This window comes from Pygoscelis adeliae, unplaced genomic scaffold (genome assembly GCF_000699105.1).
Source record: "Pygoscelis adeliae isolate BGI_AS28 unplaced genomic scaffold, ASM69910v1 Scaffold75, whole genome shotgun sequence".
NCBI classification, from domain to species: Eukaryota; Metazoa; Chordata; class Aves; order Sphenisciformes; family Spheniscidae; genus Pygoscelis; species Pygoscelis adeliae.
In genome coordinates this window covers 5,737,541-5,754,124 of record NW_008824772.1, presented here as the reverse complement: position 1 = coordinate 5,754,124, position 16,584 = coordinate 5,737,541, and the positions used below count along the sequence as shown (strand labels likewise).

At 49.4% G+C, this 16,584-nt stretch overlaps 1 protein-coding gene across 1 annotated transcript in view; it reads right to left on the bottom strand.

The window, feature by feature from the left end:
* Nucleotides 1-1,065: 1,065 nt before the first annotated feature.
* LOC103916774 (melanin-concentrating hormone receptor 1-like) overlaps nucleotides 1,066-16,584 on the bottom strand; it is a 20,390-nt gene continuing 4,871 nt past the window's right edge. Inside the window, exon 3 of the mRNA XM_009323825.1 lies at nucleotides 1,066-2,114. Coding sequence (XP_009322100.1) covers nucleotides 1,066-2,114 — 1,049 coding nt within the window. The remainder of the gene's footprint in view (nucleotides 2,115-16,584) is intronic.

Sequence of the window (16,584 nt, the reverse complement as noted above, 5' to 3'; positions counted from 1 at the left end):
TGTTTAGCTGGTCTGTGCTGTCTTTTCTCTAGTTTTTGTGATGAGCAAAATTATTTTCTAATCTCTGACTGTTAAAGCCCCATATACAAAACACAGACATTTAATTTTTTCCTCTTCTAACTTTGTAAAGCATTTGTTATTTTGAGGAAGCTGCATAAGTAACTCTGCTTCCTCTAAGCTGTCTTTTCACATTTTCTTGCTCCACAGGTCTCTGCACATTGTGTTTTTAGTCATGTTTAAAACCCTCTGCCAGCGGTTCCCTGACGACCATGCAGACTGCGAGGCACAAGAGCAGCATGAGGAACTAGCAGTGTGAAAATAGGCTCATTGGCATGAAAAGCCACAAATCTGGTGTTAGCAGCAGTAGTTTTGAGAATTGTTTGCAGTTCCTTGAAGCAGTGCAATTGTTACTTGCTTGATTTTGCTTGAAATATTTAGGATTAACATAAAAATTAGCCGGTTCTTGAAAATGTCTTGGTTGCCAAACAACACAGCCCACTGGAGGCAGACGGGGCTGGACCAAAAGGCCAAGTGGCAGACCTAGGTGAGACTTTTGGCCCCAAGATCTCTCTGCTGTTTGCTTCTAGGATATGAGCACAGCCATCAAAGTTTGCAGGTCAGATTTCTTACCAAAAATAAATATGACACTTGTGTTTCAAAGGTTCAAGTTTTGAATGAAGAAGCTCTGTATTGGCATGCTGCTTAGGAATCCTGGTCAGGCCAAGAGGTGGGGCAGTGTTGTTGATAGAGGTTTTACTCTTCCAGGGTGAACATTCCCCCTTGAAATCCTCTTTCTGTCCTTTCTCTCTTTTCCATCCATCCTTTTTGGGGGCTCGGTGTCTTATGTGATAGAATTCTCCTGTGCAGGAGTGGAAAGAAGGAGCAGTATGCAGCACCTCATAGGCCAAGGGCAGTGTAGGAGCAGAGCCCTGCAATGAAAAAAGGGAGGCACCTTGGAGGTGGAAGCTAGTAGTTCATACGCTTCACCAAGAATTGCCTAAAGCTTCTGCTTCTCCATTGACTTACAGATCTGAAGGCTTTTTGCTGCAGTCACTTCAGAGTGCCCTAGTGAACAGCCACAGTCACAGGCAGTGAACATGGGGAAAAGTCCTCCAGAAACTGAGTCTGCTGAGTAGATTCTGGTGCCAATTTTAGACATACACTGGCCTCTGTCATGCTGTTGTTGTTGACAGAGCTGCTGTTGCGATGTGGCTCTCTTGCGGGGCGGATGGCCACCAAGAACTGGTGCTTGAAGGTCTCGCTGAGGGCAATGTAGAGGAATGGGTTGAGGCAACTGTTGGCATAGCCCAAGCTAATGGCAAAGTTGTAGGCATAAAAGAAAGCCATTGATGGTGTGTCAATGCCGAGGTGAACCAGCTGGAGGATGTAGAAGGGAGCCCAACAAATAAAAAAGGCAGAGCAGATGGCAACTGCCATGCGGGTGACTTTCTTGGTACGTACCCGGAGGCTTCTTTGCGGCAATGGGACCACAGTGGTGGCCATGTGCTGGAGGATCTTAAAATAGACTACACAGATCACAATCAATGGCACAGCAAATGCCAGCATGAACTGATAGAGGGTGAACCAGTAGATATCAGTCTCTGGGTTTGGAAGCAAGAGAGCACAGCGGACGGTCCCATCCTCCAGAGGCATAAGACCTGCATACATCCACACAGGAATGATGGTCAGGAAGGAAAGGAGCCACACCAAGCAGATAACTAGAGCTGCAACGCATGGGGTCCGGACATAAGTAGATTTTAGAGGGTAGACAGTTGCCAGATAACGGTCCAGTGTCATCACTGTAAGGATGTTGGTGCTGGTGATCTGACTATTGGTGTCCAGGGCAGTAATGATGGTGCATAAGGGAGCTCCAAAGTACCATGAGCCATTGCCTAGGAGCTGGTGGATGAGGAAAGGCATGCCCAAGAGGAAGAGGAGGTCCACAATGGAGAGGTTGAAGATGAAAATGTCAGGCACGGTCTGTTTGCATCTCAGCTTCTTCTTCTTGACGATAGTGTAGATGACAATGAGGTTCCCCACAATGCCCAGGAAACAGATGATGCTGAAGAGACTGGGCATGATCACATTAGTGTACGGTGCTGGCTTCTCTGCTACTGCCAAAACAAACCAAAGCCATGAGTGCAACCCAGAGGCAGCTTCTTTATATCTTTGTGTGCTTGCCCTGTCCTGCAGCTGGATCCTCCTCAAAGATGTAGCTTGGAACGATGTTTAAGACCCTCTGCTATACTTGGAGAGGCTTAGCTCGGGATTTGACACTTCCTCCTCTGCCACCCAATGCATGCAGCACACCACCCAAATCTGGCCATGTGTAGACATTTTTCCTCAGCTCTAGCTCTCAGTACTTCTGTCCTGACCTCAACCTCCCCATCTCTCTTTGGGGTACTAACATCAGGCTGGTGTGCCTCTACACTTGCCAGTATCTGGCAGGGAGTGGATAGTAACTTTTCTTCCAGGGAGTGCTGGGTGTCCAGCCATTTTGAGGGGAGTGGGTGAGGCAGCTGGTGCTTTCCACATCAGAGAAGTAAGCCTCTATGTGGGCACCAAAATCTGGATATAGTCAATGCTCAAGCTGTTGTCAGAAAGCTTCAGCTCATCTGTTGGATGGTTTGTCTATTGTACAGTATGAGACAGAGTTCATTGACCATGCAGGCAGATAAATAATGCTTATCTATATTGTGAGATCTGGGACTGTACCCTGGCTGTGTCCCACCTCAGTTGTCAGGGTTAGGCCAGAGCATGCACTCCTTTCCATCTTCCTTTCCTGCCCCTCTCTCTTTCTCTAGTTTCTTTTCTAGAAAGAAATCCAGGTGTGTGGCCAGACAGGGTTTTGGGACTATGTTTCAGAGTGGCCCTTCAACAGGGAATGCCCTAGTTGTACATGGAGAAAAACATGGCTTAAAGCTGCTCTCTCTGGGTTCTGGATGTAGGTGGGTTTCCAAAGCAAAATTCTTGGCTGATAATACTTAACTTATTAGCACTGGTGCTTGACTGTTGCTCTTTGAGGTGGGAGGCCCAAACAATCAAATTCACATTTGCCTTGTCCCCAACCTGGGTTTAAAATCACGTTTTGAAGCCATGAGCCTTCAGTGCCAACAAACAGGGATTTCTGCTCTTGGGCACAGAAGGTGGTGTCTAAGGCACCGATTGTGGTGTTCTCTGTTCTGCAAGACTGCCATGCGCAGTGTGTGATGGAGTCTTAAATCACCTTCTCAGCTGAGGCAAATCTCATTTCATCTCATTATTCCTCTCCTGTGGGACCTGGTTTGTTTTTTTTTTCCCCTAGGGGAATGCTTTGTGTGAGTTATTTGTGTGGCTGTTACAAAGGCACTCAAGACAGCCCCTAAGCCTAGACTGCATGTCTCTCATTGAATTGCAGATGATTCAATGTGGTGTTAATTGGAAATGCTTTCAGTCACCGTACTATTCTATCTCCTTAGAAGCCTCCACTTGTAGGAGAAGTGGGGAGGTCTCCACCAACAGAACCTAGGGAAATCTTGAAAATGAGATTAAGTGAAATAATAGATACTCATAAGATGTTGTCTCTGCCAAAGCAGTATCTCTTTGCTGAGGCGGTGTTTGCTGACTTTGACCTCTAGAATTCTTGAGTACAAACTTCTCCAGATTTGCTTTGGTGTGACAGAGAAGCTTGACTGAATTGGCAAGATAGCTGGGGCTACATCGCTGGCCTGGCCTGTGGCTGGAAAAGTGTGTGCCACATCAACTGTATGTAATATTTCAGTGCTCTTAGAAGTGGGACATGATGAGCTGCCACTGCCTCAGTCCTTCTGGCACTAGGAAGCAGCCAGCTTAGGCATAAGCAAGGCCAAGGTCAGAATCCAGTAGAGCTGTTGCTGCACCATTTTATCAGAAAGCCTCTATGCAGATGACAGAAAGCAGCCAATGAGGCAATGGCCTGAAGGTGAAAGACAGGCTTGCTTGATTAGACAAAAAAGCCTGGTCCAGGCCATTTGTGGGGGGTTGAATGGCCCCTCTTCCTCCTGGCTGCTCAGTAACACAAGGAAATGCCCTGTGTTAATAGCTTTTGGTAGATAACATACTGTCATCAAGCACCTTATTGAGACCTGATACTTAACTCTTCAGCATCCAGCCTGTGCATCTCCTGAACTTCCAAACAGATCTTACACCTCCCTAATGCTTGAAGATGGCAGACTAGAAATTGGAAGAATACGACTGTGGTCCTGCTGTTCTGCACATAGCTATTATGAGTTCTGCTCTCCTCTCTTTTAGCCCCAAACTTTGTTATGAATGTGGTGGGAATGGATTGTATGAGTGAACCATAAAGGCCACTTGGTTAGCTTGAAATTGGGACAAAATGTCCTTTTCCTGCAGTATAATCAATAGAGTGCTCATGGTGACCCTGTAACATTTGGAATGAGCTCAGCTGGCCTTAGAGCAGAATGTGTGCAAGCCCAAAGGCTTCATGTGAAAGGTAGTCTGTATAGTGCTGTAGCATCTTTCGTGCTGTTGGTATTTGTACAAGCAGGACTTTCAAGTGTTATTAGCTGGAAGCTAGTGTGAAGCTGTAGTCCGTGCATGTATTATGGGCTGGAGTCAGAAGTGCATGACTATCAAATACTCAAAAGTTATCTCTTTTCTAAAGCCTCTTTCATCTTGAGATATGGTTGAATCTGAATTTTCAGTGCTGCTTCTGTGCACATCCAAGTGGCTGTACTTTGTTTACTGAAACAACTACTTCAGGCATTGATTTGTCCTTGCTTTGTAGATCTGTGGCTGCCCTGTTACTCCTTTTAAAAGTCCCAAAGGGGACTGCACTATGACGACTGGCCTAAATTTTTTTTTTTCTCTAAGGTGATTGTTGTCCTCATCCATGCCCAGATACATAAGAAACTATGTCTTTATTGCATTTCAGAGGGAAGCACCTAAGGCACACTTTCAGTTTATAAAGGACAAGCTGGTGGAGAGGGAGTCAGACCACATATAAAACACCTTCTGTTGAAGAGTTTCACCAACTTGCACCATTAAGAACTGGTCGGCCTGACCCTAAACCATTGATTTGGGAACAGTGGTAGCGTGGAGAAAGCAGGAGACTGGTGGGGATCTCTGCTTCCCTCTCTAGCGATGTCTCATGTTCTGTGCCTTGTTCCCCTCCCTGTCTAGCTGTGCTGGTTCATCTCTTTACAGCTAAGACCAACGGGCTGCTGAGTTATAACTGTCTCACAGCCAAAAGGTGGCGAATCGCTTCAAGCCACTGGAGCCAGCGGCGGTGCTCGGGCTTTATTTTTATACTGTACGATGTCCCGGGAGGTCTGGGACCCAGGGGCCCTCTCCAGCCCCCGGGACGGGGTTAGCCCCGTCTCGCCCTCCGTGTGCCACCCCGCTCGGGGCCCGGAGCTGTCCGCCCCCGGGTGCTGAAAGAGTTCTCGTCCCGGCCGGCAGCCCGGGGGTGGGGTGCTGGGGGGAGGGCTGTGCCCCTGCGCTCAGCCTCTCCCACTTCATGGGGTACCGGCCCCGCAGCCCCGCTGACCACGAGCAGCGCCGGGCTTAGCGCTGCACAGCAGCGCGAGGCATGTGCAGGCGGACTTTCCCTCGCAAAGCTTTCCGCGCCCCTGCTCCGACCCCAGCGCGGGCGCGCTGCCCGGGAGGCGCTTCCGCCCCGCGCAGCCCCTGCTCACGCCATGGCAGTGAGTCCCGGTGCCAGGGACGGAGAAAGTTGGCCAAGTTCCCTCGGTGGATCCGCGGCAGCGATGGGGTGGGCCCCCGCTTTCCCCGCCGCGGTGGACCGGGGCCGGGCAGAGTGTGGGAGGCAGGATCCCTCTTGCAGCCGGCGAGCAGAGCCAGCGGCTCAGCTGCGCTGCGCTCGCCCACTCCCGCCCCGCCGAGCCCGGAGCAGGTACTGACATCAAAGAGCAGCTGACTCCGCCAGCCACGTCGTCTGAGAGCATCCCTCCACCGCCGTCGAGTGGGAGGGAATGCCGGTGCTGAGCGGGGCCGGGGGAAGCTGCCCTCCTCGAGTGGGAGGGGGCCGACTCCCGGCCGGGGGCTGGGCAGTGCCTCGATAGGGCTGCGGCGAGCGCCCCTTCACATCACTTCCCTATGCCGCCCCCGAAGCGATGGCTAGGATCTGCGCCCTCCCAATTACAGCCAGCCTGCTCTCGCTATCATCAGTAGGAGAGGAATAACAGATTTTGTCTTTTAAGTAGTTCTGATCTTCTGCCTTCAGTGTGTATCTCTCTCTCTTGCAGAGACACATGCACTTTTCATCCCTGAGTCACAGGCACATCCCCACTAGTGGGGGATGTCAAGGCACCAAATTACCCACTGAAAACTCTGTTGCTTTGACGCTCTGACCTCTCTAATTCCAACCTGAGACACTTCACTTGTAATTAATTCTCTGCTGTTTTCTGCTGTTCCACTTCTTGCCACAGCTCATTCGCTTCCCAGCTCCAGAAATTAGCTCTACTACTAGCTCAGATTTTATTTGTGTTCTATTTTTTTTTGGTCTTAAAAATACTAGGCAAGAACCCCCTTGGGTTTTGAGTAACTGCTTTGCTTTTTTTCTGTGCCTTGCCAGAGCAGTAGCCTGCTCTTTTCTGTGGCTTTGAGCTGATGATTTTGTTGTGCTTCCTGCCCACTGTTTATACATGAGTTGGGTTCCTCCATTATGGTTTGATAAATCATATGTTACCAGGGTGAAAGGATCATTCTGTACCTCTGAGCATTTCATGCACTGAAAAGGCATGATATCGTGTCAGAAGTCTGCAAGAAAACCAGCAGCCACAGGCAGCTTTTTGTCTATGGTAGAGTGCAGTGTAGGGGATTGGATTTGCTTTATAAAAACTACATCTGTCTGTCTGGAAATCTCCCTTGCTTCTGTCTCTTTCTCTGTAGTTGCAAAGGCTGTCATCAACTGTAGGGCCCATTTTTTGGAGCTTCATAAGGCTCTACCAGTCGGGACTAGAAGTAATCTATACCATTAAAAATGAGGTCCAGCATACATACCAGCAACAATCTCGGCATGGGCTCTAAGACAGATGTGGCAGCAGCATTTTCAGTATGGGCCTTTTACTATGTAAGCCAAAGGAGTTCATCATTATTAGGTTGTCCTCTAGTGGACCAGTGGTAGACAGAAATCTGAAATATGCTTCACCCAGGCATTGTAGTTCTTAGGAATTGGAGACAGGCTGGGGCAATTTGTCTGCTATGCTGTGAGGTTTTTGCTGAGTCTCTGGAGTTGCCTCAGTCAGTGATTTGCCCAAGAGGTTTTTCCCTGGCAGATATCCATGGCATATAAGACAGTTTTGAAACTGCACAGCTTGTGAAAAAAGTGGTGTTTCTCAGTCACTTAATATTTTCTTAAAAGACCCTTTTTTCTCACATCTTGGGCAAATCTTAGTGTTCGTCTATGTGGAGTTACTACTGGAAAGCAAGCTACGGTTTGTGTACTGAGATAATGGAGCCTAAGGCAGGAGAGCCATTGTGAACAGGGTGCTGTCCTCTGCAGTGAGTGCCTTCATGTAATTTTGCTTAATCCAGTCTTGAAGTACATAGTATGAGTGTTTGCATGGGAAATTGATGGGCAGTTGCTATTCCAAATGTTTTCCCTGCGTTGACAAGCTCCTACTCACTTTCCCTGGAGAGAAGCTAGCTATCTTTATAGCTTTCAAAGAAAGAACCTGACATTTAAATTTAGCAGTTTCCAAAGCACGGTACTATTTTTAATTTGCAATCTCAAATATTGCTGTTCACTTAGAAACTTGCATTTGAGGAAGCTGTAATTCCTTCTTGTCAGCTGTAGGGGCATGATAAACCACAGCTGCTCCATCCCTGATGCATACATGTCATAGCTGCAACGACAAAGCTGTGCTAAGCACTTGACATTCACTTCACAGCATGGCTATGTGACTGTTTTATTATTGGGCTTTTATATTCAGACTTTGACGAGGTTTGGTTCTCCCTTTTTGCTATGTCAATAAATTATGGAAGTTCTTGCCCCAAAGAGGGGCTGGTTTCACTGAGACCAGCCCCACCACATTGAAAGGATAGAGAGGAGGAGAGGAATATTAACCGCCCCAATTGGTGATGCACAGACTGGCTGTGTGTAGAGCTCACTGTCGCCACGAGGAGCAGGCACAGTAATCGGCTCATTATCTGGCTGAACACTTGAAGACAGCAGCTCTCTGAAGGGCTAGTTCTGCGAGTGCTCAAAACTGGAAACTGCAGCAGGGACAAGCTCTCAAAGGATCTTGGCATATAGCCGAGGACTTGTACTAACCACTCCATGTAATTACAAGGAAGATTGAGGTACTAACTCCTTTAAAACACATCTTAAAAGAGAGATATAGTAATTAACATTTAAGCAGGGAACTGCCATCTCGACAGCCTAATGATGTAGATGAAGGTGTGGAAATGGAGCTCAGCCCTTGAACATAAAAGAAAAAAAACCACCAACTTCTTCCTACAAACTTGGCATCACCACTACCCTTAGACCATCCTGTCTGCAACATCACTGTTGTGAAGAAAGATAGTAATCTTCCAAAGCTGCTGCTAGGCAAATTCTGCGACTAGGGAATGAATCTGGCTGGTCTAACAGTGGTTTAACCCTGAAATGCTCTTGCATTTCAGTAATGAGTTATATTTCCTGCGTCTGTCCTAGCTGGAGATCCTGTCTTACGCAACACTAATAGAACCACAGCATCCCGTGGGGCAGAATGCAGCGCCAGCTTCTGTTACCATGCTACTGAAACCATTTCCCCAGCTCATTTCACCAAATAATTTCTCATTAAATGGAAACTTTCTCATTTGCTAAATACTTAGCGCCTAGCTACTACTCTGATTTTCACTCTGGAGAGAGGAGCCTTCACTAAAAGCCAAGTTGCAAATCCTCCCCTCTAACTCACTGGTCTCCTTATTCACAACTCCAGACTTACAGAACGGGCCTCTACATATTTATTGCTTGGCTCTTTATCTTTGTTTATGTTGATGAAATAGCCTAATGGGTGAAGTTTCACCCTTTCAGTGGCTTTAGAGGTAGGGATGTTTTCATTCAGGTTGTGTTAAACATAGTGCATCAACCCTCCATACTGGCTGCGTACTTGAATACTGTTGTCTCTGTCCAATAGCTGCATGTCAGTCTCACCCCTTTTCAGGCAGGACTGGTAAAGTAGTTTCCAACTACTGATCCATTTTCCCTCCCTTGATCCTGGAAAGTGAGTCCTTGCTATCACTTCTCACCTACAGGGAAGGAAAATATCTTGTGGCAAAGCTAAATAATTTCCCTAAAGCCACATGCTGAGCTTGAGGTCAAAAATTGATTGTAATTCTCTCTACAACAGCGCTGGCTTAGGCAGCATCTTACCCATCTTTCTGCAATGATTATCACAGCACAACTCTTTGTATCCCCACAGAGGGACATGTGCTGAATGTAATAATTTGATTAAAAAAAAAACCCAAACCCACAGGAAACCCAAAGGTTTGAAGGAGTAGCTTTGTCAAGGCAACTTGATGGTGACTCAGGCATTGCTGACATCGATCTAGATGTGCGCTGCATATATGGTCTGGCTGATTGGAAAGAAGTTGCTGTCATGTCTTGATGCCGGATTTGATTCAGATCAGTGCTACCATGTGATCCGGTACTGCCCTGAGCTGGTGTTAATGAACATGGAGCTGTGGCCTGAGACTGAGCTATGAGCAAAGCCCTGATTTCCCAGCTCCCAGACCCTGCTTTCTCTTGTACATGTACGTCTCTAATGAATGCAGCAGGGTGAATCCCCTTTCTCAGCTGCTCGATAGTCACACATGGCTTTACAGGAATACTTAGCTAAACAATCATCTAAACCCTCTTGTTATCCACACTGGATTTCTAATTAATTAGCACAAAGTAGGCATTTATCTGAAACCAGATGACCACCTCCTCTCTCTCCGCAGGCTTCCTGGCCTTGAAATGACAGGTCTGAGCTGCCTGGTCAATCCTGGCTCATTCCAGTCCCATGCTGCTAATTTGAGGTTTTAGCCTTCAGCCTCTGCCTATCCCAGTTGCTTGCAGTGAGCCAAAGGCCAGGGCAGCAGCCTTCTGTGGGTTTGTTTTCATTGCTAAAAGTTAGAGGATCCCAGAGACAAAAGCACAGCCAAAAATAACAAGAAGGGGCCAAGCAGGGCATGCCCTGTGACAGGGAAACCGAGAAGCAGGCGGGCTCCACAGCTGTCTGCGGCTGATGTGCTGAGGTCAGGGATGTGGATGTGTGCTCGGTGAAATGGGCAGATCCCGTTGTTGCAGATAAGAAGCTGCCGGCAGCTCTTGGCATCCGACAGAAACAGCCAGAAGCCCCTAGGGAGGCAAATCCTGCCATGCTTCCCTCTTACAAGAACAGGCATTAGCACAAGGAGGAGGCAGCTGTAATCTGAATTCCTTCTGAGTCTGAATAGGGGGTAAGAAAGTCTTGGCTCAGATCTGTAGATCACAGATAACTGTGCACGGGGCTCAAGAGCAGGCAGAGCAGGAGGATTGATGCAGGGGGGTTGATGACCAAGAATAGATGTCTGCCCAACTCAAAATGAGCACTCTGCCACCCTTTTCAATGAGAATGATGTTGAACTTGGAAATGGGAATTACAGATCCGAGATGAAGAAAAACTAAAAATCCTGAGAGGTTCAAGTCAGGGAGACAAGATAAACTCCAGTCGGTGCCTGGAAAGAGATGTCACATGAAATTGCAAATCCTAGCGCTAGGATTTATGACAGAGCTATCAAAAAAGAGAGGTGGTGTTTTATAACCAGAGACTGCAATCCTGCTGCCTGATTCTGAGCAGGGCCAGGAGGGAGGAAAGCAGTAATAGCTGATTTTTGAGCTGCGGTACATTGAATCTGTCTAAAGTCCAGTAAAGCATTTGATACAGCATCTCCCAGGAAATTCTTAGGTTGGAGAAGACGTGGAGAAACACAAAACCTGTAAAATGAATAAGGAATAAATCACAAGTGAGTCTCAAGTCTTGTGTTGAGAGGGAGGCTGTTAGCGGTGGTAGCATGGGATGGGAAACCCTCCTGATGTGGACCTGCAGGCCCCAGGAAAAGCTCTGCTCACTTTGGCAGTTGGGTCCCTGGAACAGCTAGATGTTTCTTTTCTCTCTACTTCCCCCTGGCAAATCAGCCATATGTGCCCTGTGCTGCCGCTGGGAGCAGAGACGTCTGCCAGGGTTGGAGGCAATGGCTGAGGGCACTGGAAGAGGCCTTTTAAAATGATAATGTGACAGTAAAATGATGCTTGCTTATGAAAACAATAATTGGTAAACCACTTAGCCTCTTGGGCTGTTAAATGCTAAGAGCAGAGACAGACGTTTCAGCAACAGCAATCAGCATTTTTTATCAGCTGGGAGCTCATTAGTTGGAAAGACAGGAGAGGAGCAAGATGTGGGTTCGGTGTGAGCTCCCTGTTTAACATGGCTCAACAAAAGGCAAATGTGATTCTTGGGGGGACTGGGTGAGATGTTTCCCTGGCAGGAGTTACTGTTGTGTAAGATGGGGGTGAGGCTTCCTCTGCAAACCTGCATGGATTTTCGGTCTTTTGTGTCCAGGTCTCTGTAGAAAGTTGAGCCGCAGAAAGACTAAGCGGGTCAGGGCAGAGTCGGGGTGCAGGGAGGTGACTGAGGTGGTGCTGGGGATGGGAAGACCTGGTACCATGCCAGTTTTGCAGGTCAAGCTCATAGAACAAGATGTTTTCTGGGACGGTGCTTTCTTTCGAACTTGATAAAGGTTTCAGGAGAAGGGTTAAACAAGCCAGAAGTTGGCCGTTTTGCTGGTTGCCTTAAAATATTTGGAGAGAGTTCACCTGGGTAAAAACCACCCCCAAATGTTACTTTTGATTGACTCAGTTCCTGGAGGGTTTTGTGGCAGTAGAGGATGCAGATACATCAGTGTGATGCTTTCTAAATGTCCTGGTTTGCCACCGGGCCTCTTTCTCTCCTCTCGCCCTGATTTTTCCTGCTGTATGAGGGGGGCTGTTGGTCTAGAAGGCAATGGAGATATTTCTACTGCCTCCTGCCCTGGGTTATTCCTCTATGCAAAGGCCCCTTCCTACATCTTGAGCCACTGTAGCCCTGTGGTTCAGTGCACTCAGATCCTCTTCCCACCAGTGCCGTACATGGTAGCCTTGCTCATGACTGGTGTGTCGTCTGTGCCCCCCCCCCGTATTTTCCAGACTGGGGTGACACTCAATGGCTTTGTAAAGAAAACTGAAATGTATTGTGCAGAGTTTTGTATAAAAGCATGTGCGTGTATATGAATCTGGGCTGCTGAGGTTGCAGACAGGGTTGTCAGCAGACCTGGGAAAACAGACCTACCTCTAGGTCCAGGTTTCTTTCCTGTCAGAAAAACATAGTTAATTAAAGCCTTCTCCTGAAAGGAATTTCTTAGCCACACTAGAGGGATAACAAAGCGAAAGCAGTGTCCTTAATCCTGCCCTTTCATCTCCTGGAAATTCCTTCCTCTCCTGTCTCTTTCTCTGTGTCCTGATTGTTAAAAGAAATGAGAAATAATTTCCACTTGGAAAAAACCCAAGACAACAAAACTCCAGCCCAGCTGATTGCAACAGAAGCCAAGGAGATGGGACCTGAAAGGAGGGAGCTGTTAATGAAGCATCAGCAGCGAGCCAGGGGCAGGAGCTGGAGCCCATCCAGATGGCACTGCTAATTCCTTGCATCCACTTTACACGTGTCCTCTCGGGGCAGAGCCCGGCTGAGCGGCTGCCCTCTGCAGTGCTGGTCAGCCACAGCCTTGCCTGCGGCCCCAAGAGGGGATTTGCCCAGGTCACTCCAGGCCTCCAAATTGGCTCATCCAAATTCCCTCTGTGGATGGGGAGTGACATCTTCCCTGCTGACTGTTGAGGGGAAATGGTACCCCAGACTTTGGTTTTCAGCGTTGCCTTCCTGCAGGGTTCCAGTTGCTGCTTTCCCTCTGGCCATCCCTGCCAGCATGGCAAGAAAGGGCTGGGAGGAAGGAGCAGAGGGTGCAGAGAGGCAGGGAGCAACAGGAATGGAGAGCAGGGCTGGCAGCGTGGGGGAGCAGGGGTGCATCAGCACGGCCCTAAAGGCAAGTGTGCTGTGGCCGGGCTGGCAGTGCCCTGTCTGCAGCCCAAGCGCCCGCAGCTTCCCTTCATCCCCAGTCAACCCGGATATTTGTGTTTCCTGGCCTGACAGATAAGGCAGCCTTGCCTTTAATCAGGAGGTTTGGAGAATGGGATCAACGTGAGGTAGGCGTGCTGCAGAGTTAATCTCCTTTACTCCCCGATGATGGATGGAGCTCATTGCAGACATTAATCAAGTCTGTGTGTGTGCACCGGGCAAAATGGATTAGACACCATGCTGTGTTGGTAGAGGCGTATCCTGAGTCCCTGGGCAATCCTGGAGGATGCCTGATACAGTGGCAGTGCCAGCCAGGGCTGCAGTGCAGTGGTGTGGGTGACAGAGGGCTTACAGCTGCCACATCCCAGGGAGAGCATAGGTGTGTCCCCGCTTCTGCTCTGCAGGCATTTGCTATGCCTCTCCCTGGAGAGAGGGCTGGGAGGTGAGTCCTGGCCATGGCTGGACTGTGCTTGTCCATGGAGCTGCTCTCCCAAATAACCTGCAGAAGCTGCTGGGATGGTTCTAAGTGCAACTGAATATCTCCAGTTCTGCTGCCCCCAGACCTGTCTGTTACCCAGAGGAGAACCAACTGCCTGTGCAGTGAAGCTCAGATGGGAACGGAGCTGGAACATCAGGCAGTAGAAACCACCTGTGAGCCCCTGGAGACCCTGGGAAAGGGCTGTCCTAAATGAGCAGGAATAGGACCCACCATCAGATCCTGGCCCTGTTTGCGGCTCTGCAGAATCCCGTGCAAAAGGCTCTTTTCTTCTGGTGTGAGATCAGTGCAGGACAGAGATGAGGGAGATCATGCCCCAGCTCCGAACTGTGCTGCAGCCTAGTTTGGACATTGTGAACTTGAGGAGCCATGTCTCAGACGCAAAGCAAGACTGTCACAGACAGCATGGGAAAAATATTCTTCATCCGCTTCAGACTGGTGTTGGAGGTACCAGCCACTAAAAATAACTGCAAATCCTTGTCCTCCAAAGGGAGAAGCTCAGGCCTGAGGAAGCAGAGGGAAATTCCTGATTCTTGGACTGTGCTGTAGCACAGGTATCACACCACGGGGAGCAGGGTATGGATTTCCATCTTAGCCATCATGCAGCACCTGCTTCTCCCTTAGAAACGAGTGGCTTGGGGTATTCCCAGTGGGGAGCCCCGAGTCCCAATCTCTATTGAAGCGATGCCGGTGGCCCACATGCTCCCTGCTGCACAGCAGCTGGAAGTTGCAATATTCACTGACAGCCAGTAAGTTGTGGTTTTCCAATGATTAATGACACCTCCCTCCTGACGGGAGCCATTCAGCCTCCACGGTGCAGGATGATAATAGAGTTGGGGTGGAAATTGGGCATTTCCAGAGAATAATGACCGGCGCAGGGACTGTGGTGCTGGGGTTGTGAGTTGGTCTATTCCCCTTGGGTTGATCCTGGAAGGGGACCCAGTTTCTGCAGGTAAATGTGCCTGACCATTTCCAGGATGGGTGCAAGTGGATGGGCAGAACCCAAGAGGTTTGTTAACAGACATTTTCTTTTTCCCCCTCTGCCTTAAGTGCAAAGCCCAGCTGACATCAAAGCAACAGAAAGTCTAATCCCATTTTGAATCAGTGCAAGCACATGCAGCGAATGTTAAACAGGGAATCCGGTAGCAAAAAAAGGGAGGATTATCTTTAATTTCCTGAGAGAGGGACTGAGCAAGGGAGACAGAAAGAAAAGAAATGCACAGGACCAGAAAGAAGTGGCTGTCAGCACAGGGAGGCTCGTGGAGGAGAAGGAAAGCAGGTGGACGGAGAGGATAGTGCGAGCAGCAACACGTGTGCTGGGGAGAGGCGAGTCCGGTGGGAGCTGAGCATTGGCACATGGCAAGGCTGCTCTTGCCAGGAGCCCCATGCTGGTGCCTGTCCAAGTTCCCACGCAGATGCAGGGAAAGGGATTGTATGTAGCGTTTGCCATGCCAGGGCAGAGGCTGGCGCAGGCTGTAACTCCCAGCTCACATGTGTTTGAGCTGCGGCTGCCGAGTTGCTTTTTGAGGGAGCTCGGAGCGGGACTCCAGTGGAGTGATGTAACCAAGGGCTAGTTACGTGAGGTCTCATGGGTGCAGGGGATTTCTTTGCTGTAAAAGACTGTAGCTGAACAGAGCTTCCTAAGTCACCTCCAAAGCCCTGTTACCTGCTGGAGAGCCGACTCTAGGTGTGGTTTATGTTGCTGTCTGCCACCAGCAGGTACCACCAGCTCTGCAAAGGGCAGTCACTGCTGCTTTTCATACTGTGGCTGATGTTCAGCTTCACGGAGCACGTGCACATCGAGCTGTGTCCAGGTTCTGGCCTGGGGCTGGGATGTGTCCTGGTATTGAAGCCCTGCTGGCAGCGGTGGCTGGCCTGAGACTGCAGGCAGTGGCTGTGCTGCATGTGGTGCGGGGACAGGAGGTGTCTGAGGCCAAACCAGCCCAAAAACCCCTCTGCCAGTGCCTGGTCCTTGGGAGCACAGCATCCTCCTCTTCCTTGTGCACAGTGCATCTCCCTCTTGATCAAACCTCCTGGTTTTCCTTCTTGAGCTTCTTCCAGCAGCAGCTATTGCCAGGAAGGTTTATAAAAGGCGATGCAGTAAATGAATACATAAGCACCTTGTGTGTCTGGATCCCTTGTCCTTCTCTAGCTTTGCCCTTGACATTGCAGCCAGCGAGGTAGAGTACTGACCCAGGTGGGAAATGCCTGTCGTGGACATCACATGGGAGGTGATAGATGTCTGCTCAGGGAAGGGTCCCCAGGGATGGGATGTGACTGCTGGGCACTAAGAATGAGACTGAGACTTGCTGGGCTGCTTACAGACAGTACTAAAGCCTAGAAGTGGGGCATCCGTCACCTTTCGGTGCTCAGTGAGGCCAGGTGCTGCAGGAATGAATGTCAGGAGCTGCAGGAAGGGCTCCTGGGGCTGGCTTTAAATCTGGGTAATAACCTGCTTTCTACTGTGGCCTGATTCAGTGCGGGAGAGGCTCATCCTCGCCCTGCTTTGTCCTGAGCCTGCATGTTCCTCCCTGCAGGACAGATACTGTGGTGCCATTGTGGGGTGCCACAGCATCTGCTGCGGTGGTGTTGCCCTCGTGGGTGTGCAGGAACCAGCCTCCAGCCCCACCCTGACCCTGAACTAGGAGCATCCAGGCAGCAGTGTCTGCACATCTGCCCACGGAAAGCAACCCTGTCTGCTTATGGGAATCCTTCTCTGCCTGCACAGCTGCCTTCGCTCCCATGTTAGCCTAAGCCTCTCCCTGTCTGGGTGCAAGAGGCAGTTTTGGGGTTGCAGCAGCAATCCTTTGGGTCAAGCTGGGCCCGTCCCCTGCGGTTTTAAACAGGAGGAGCCTAAGCTGCAGCTGAGAGGGGAGAAGTATGTTTCCATCCAGCTGGTTCATAACATACTTAAAATGCTTTGGATGTCTGGTGTGGGCCTTTGCAGGCCTCCTACCGATGCTGGGTGGGTGT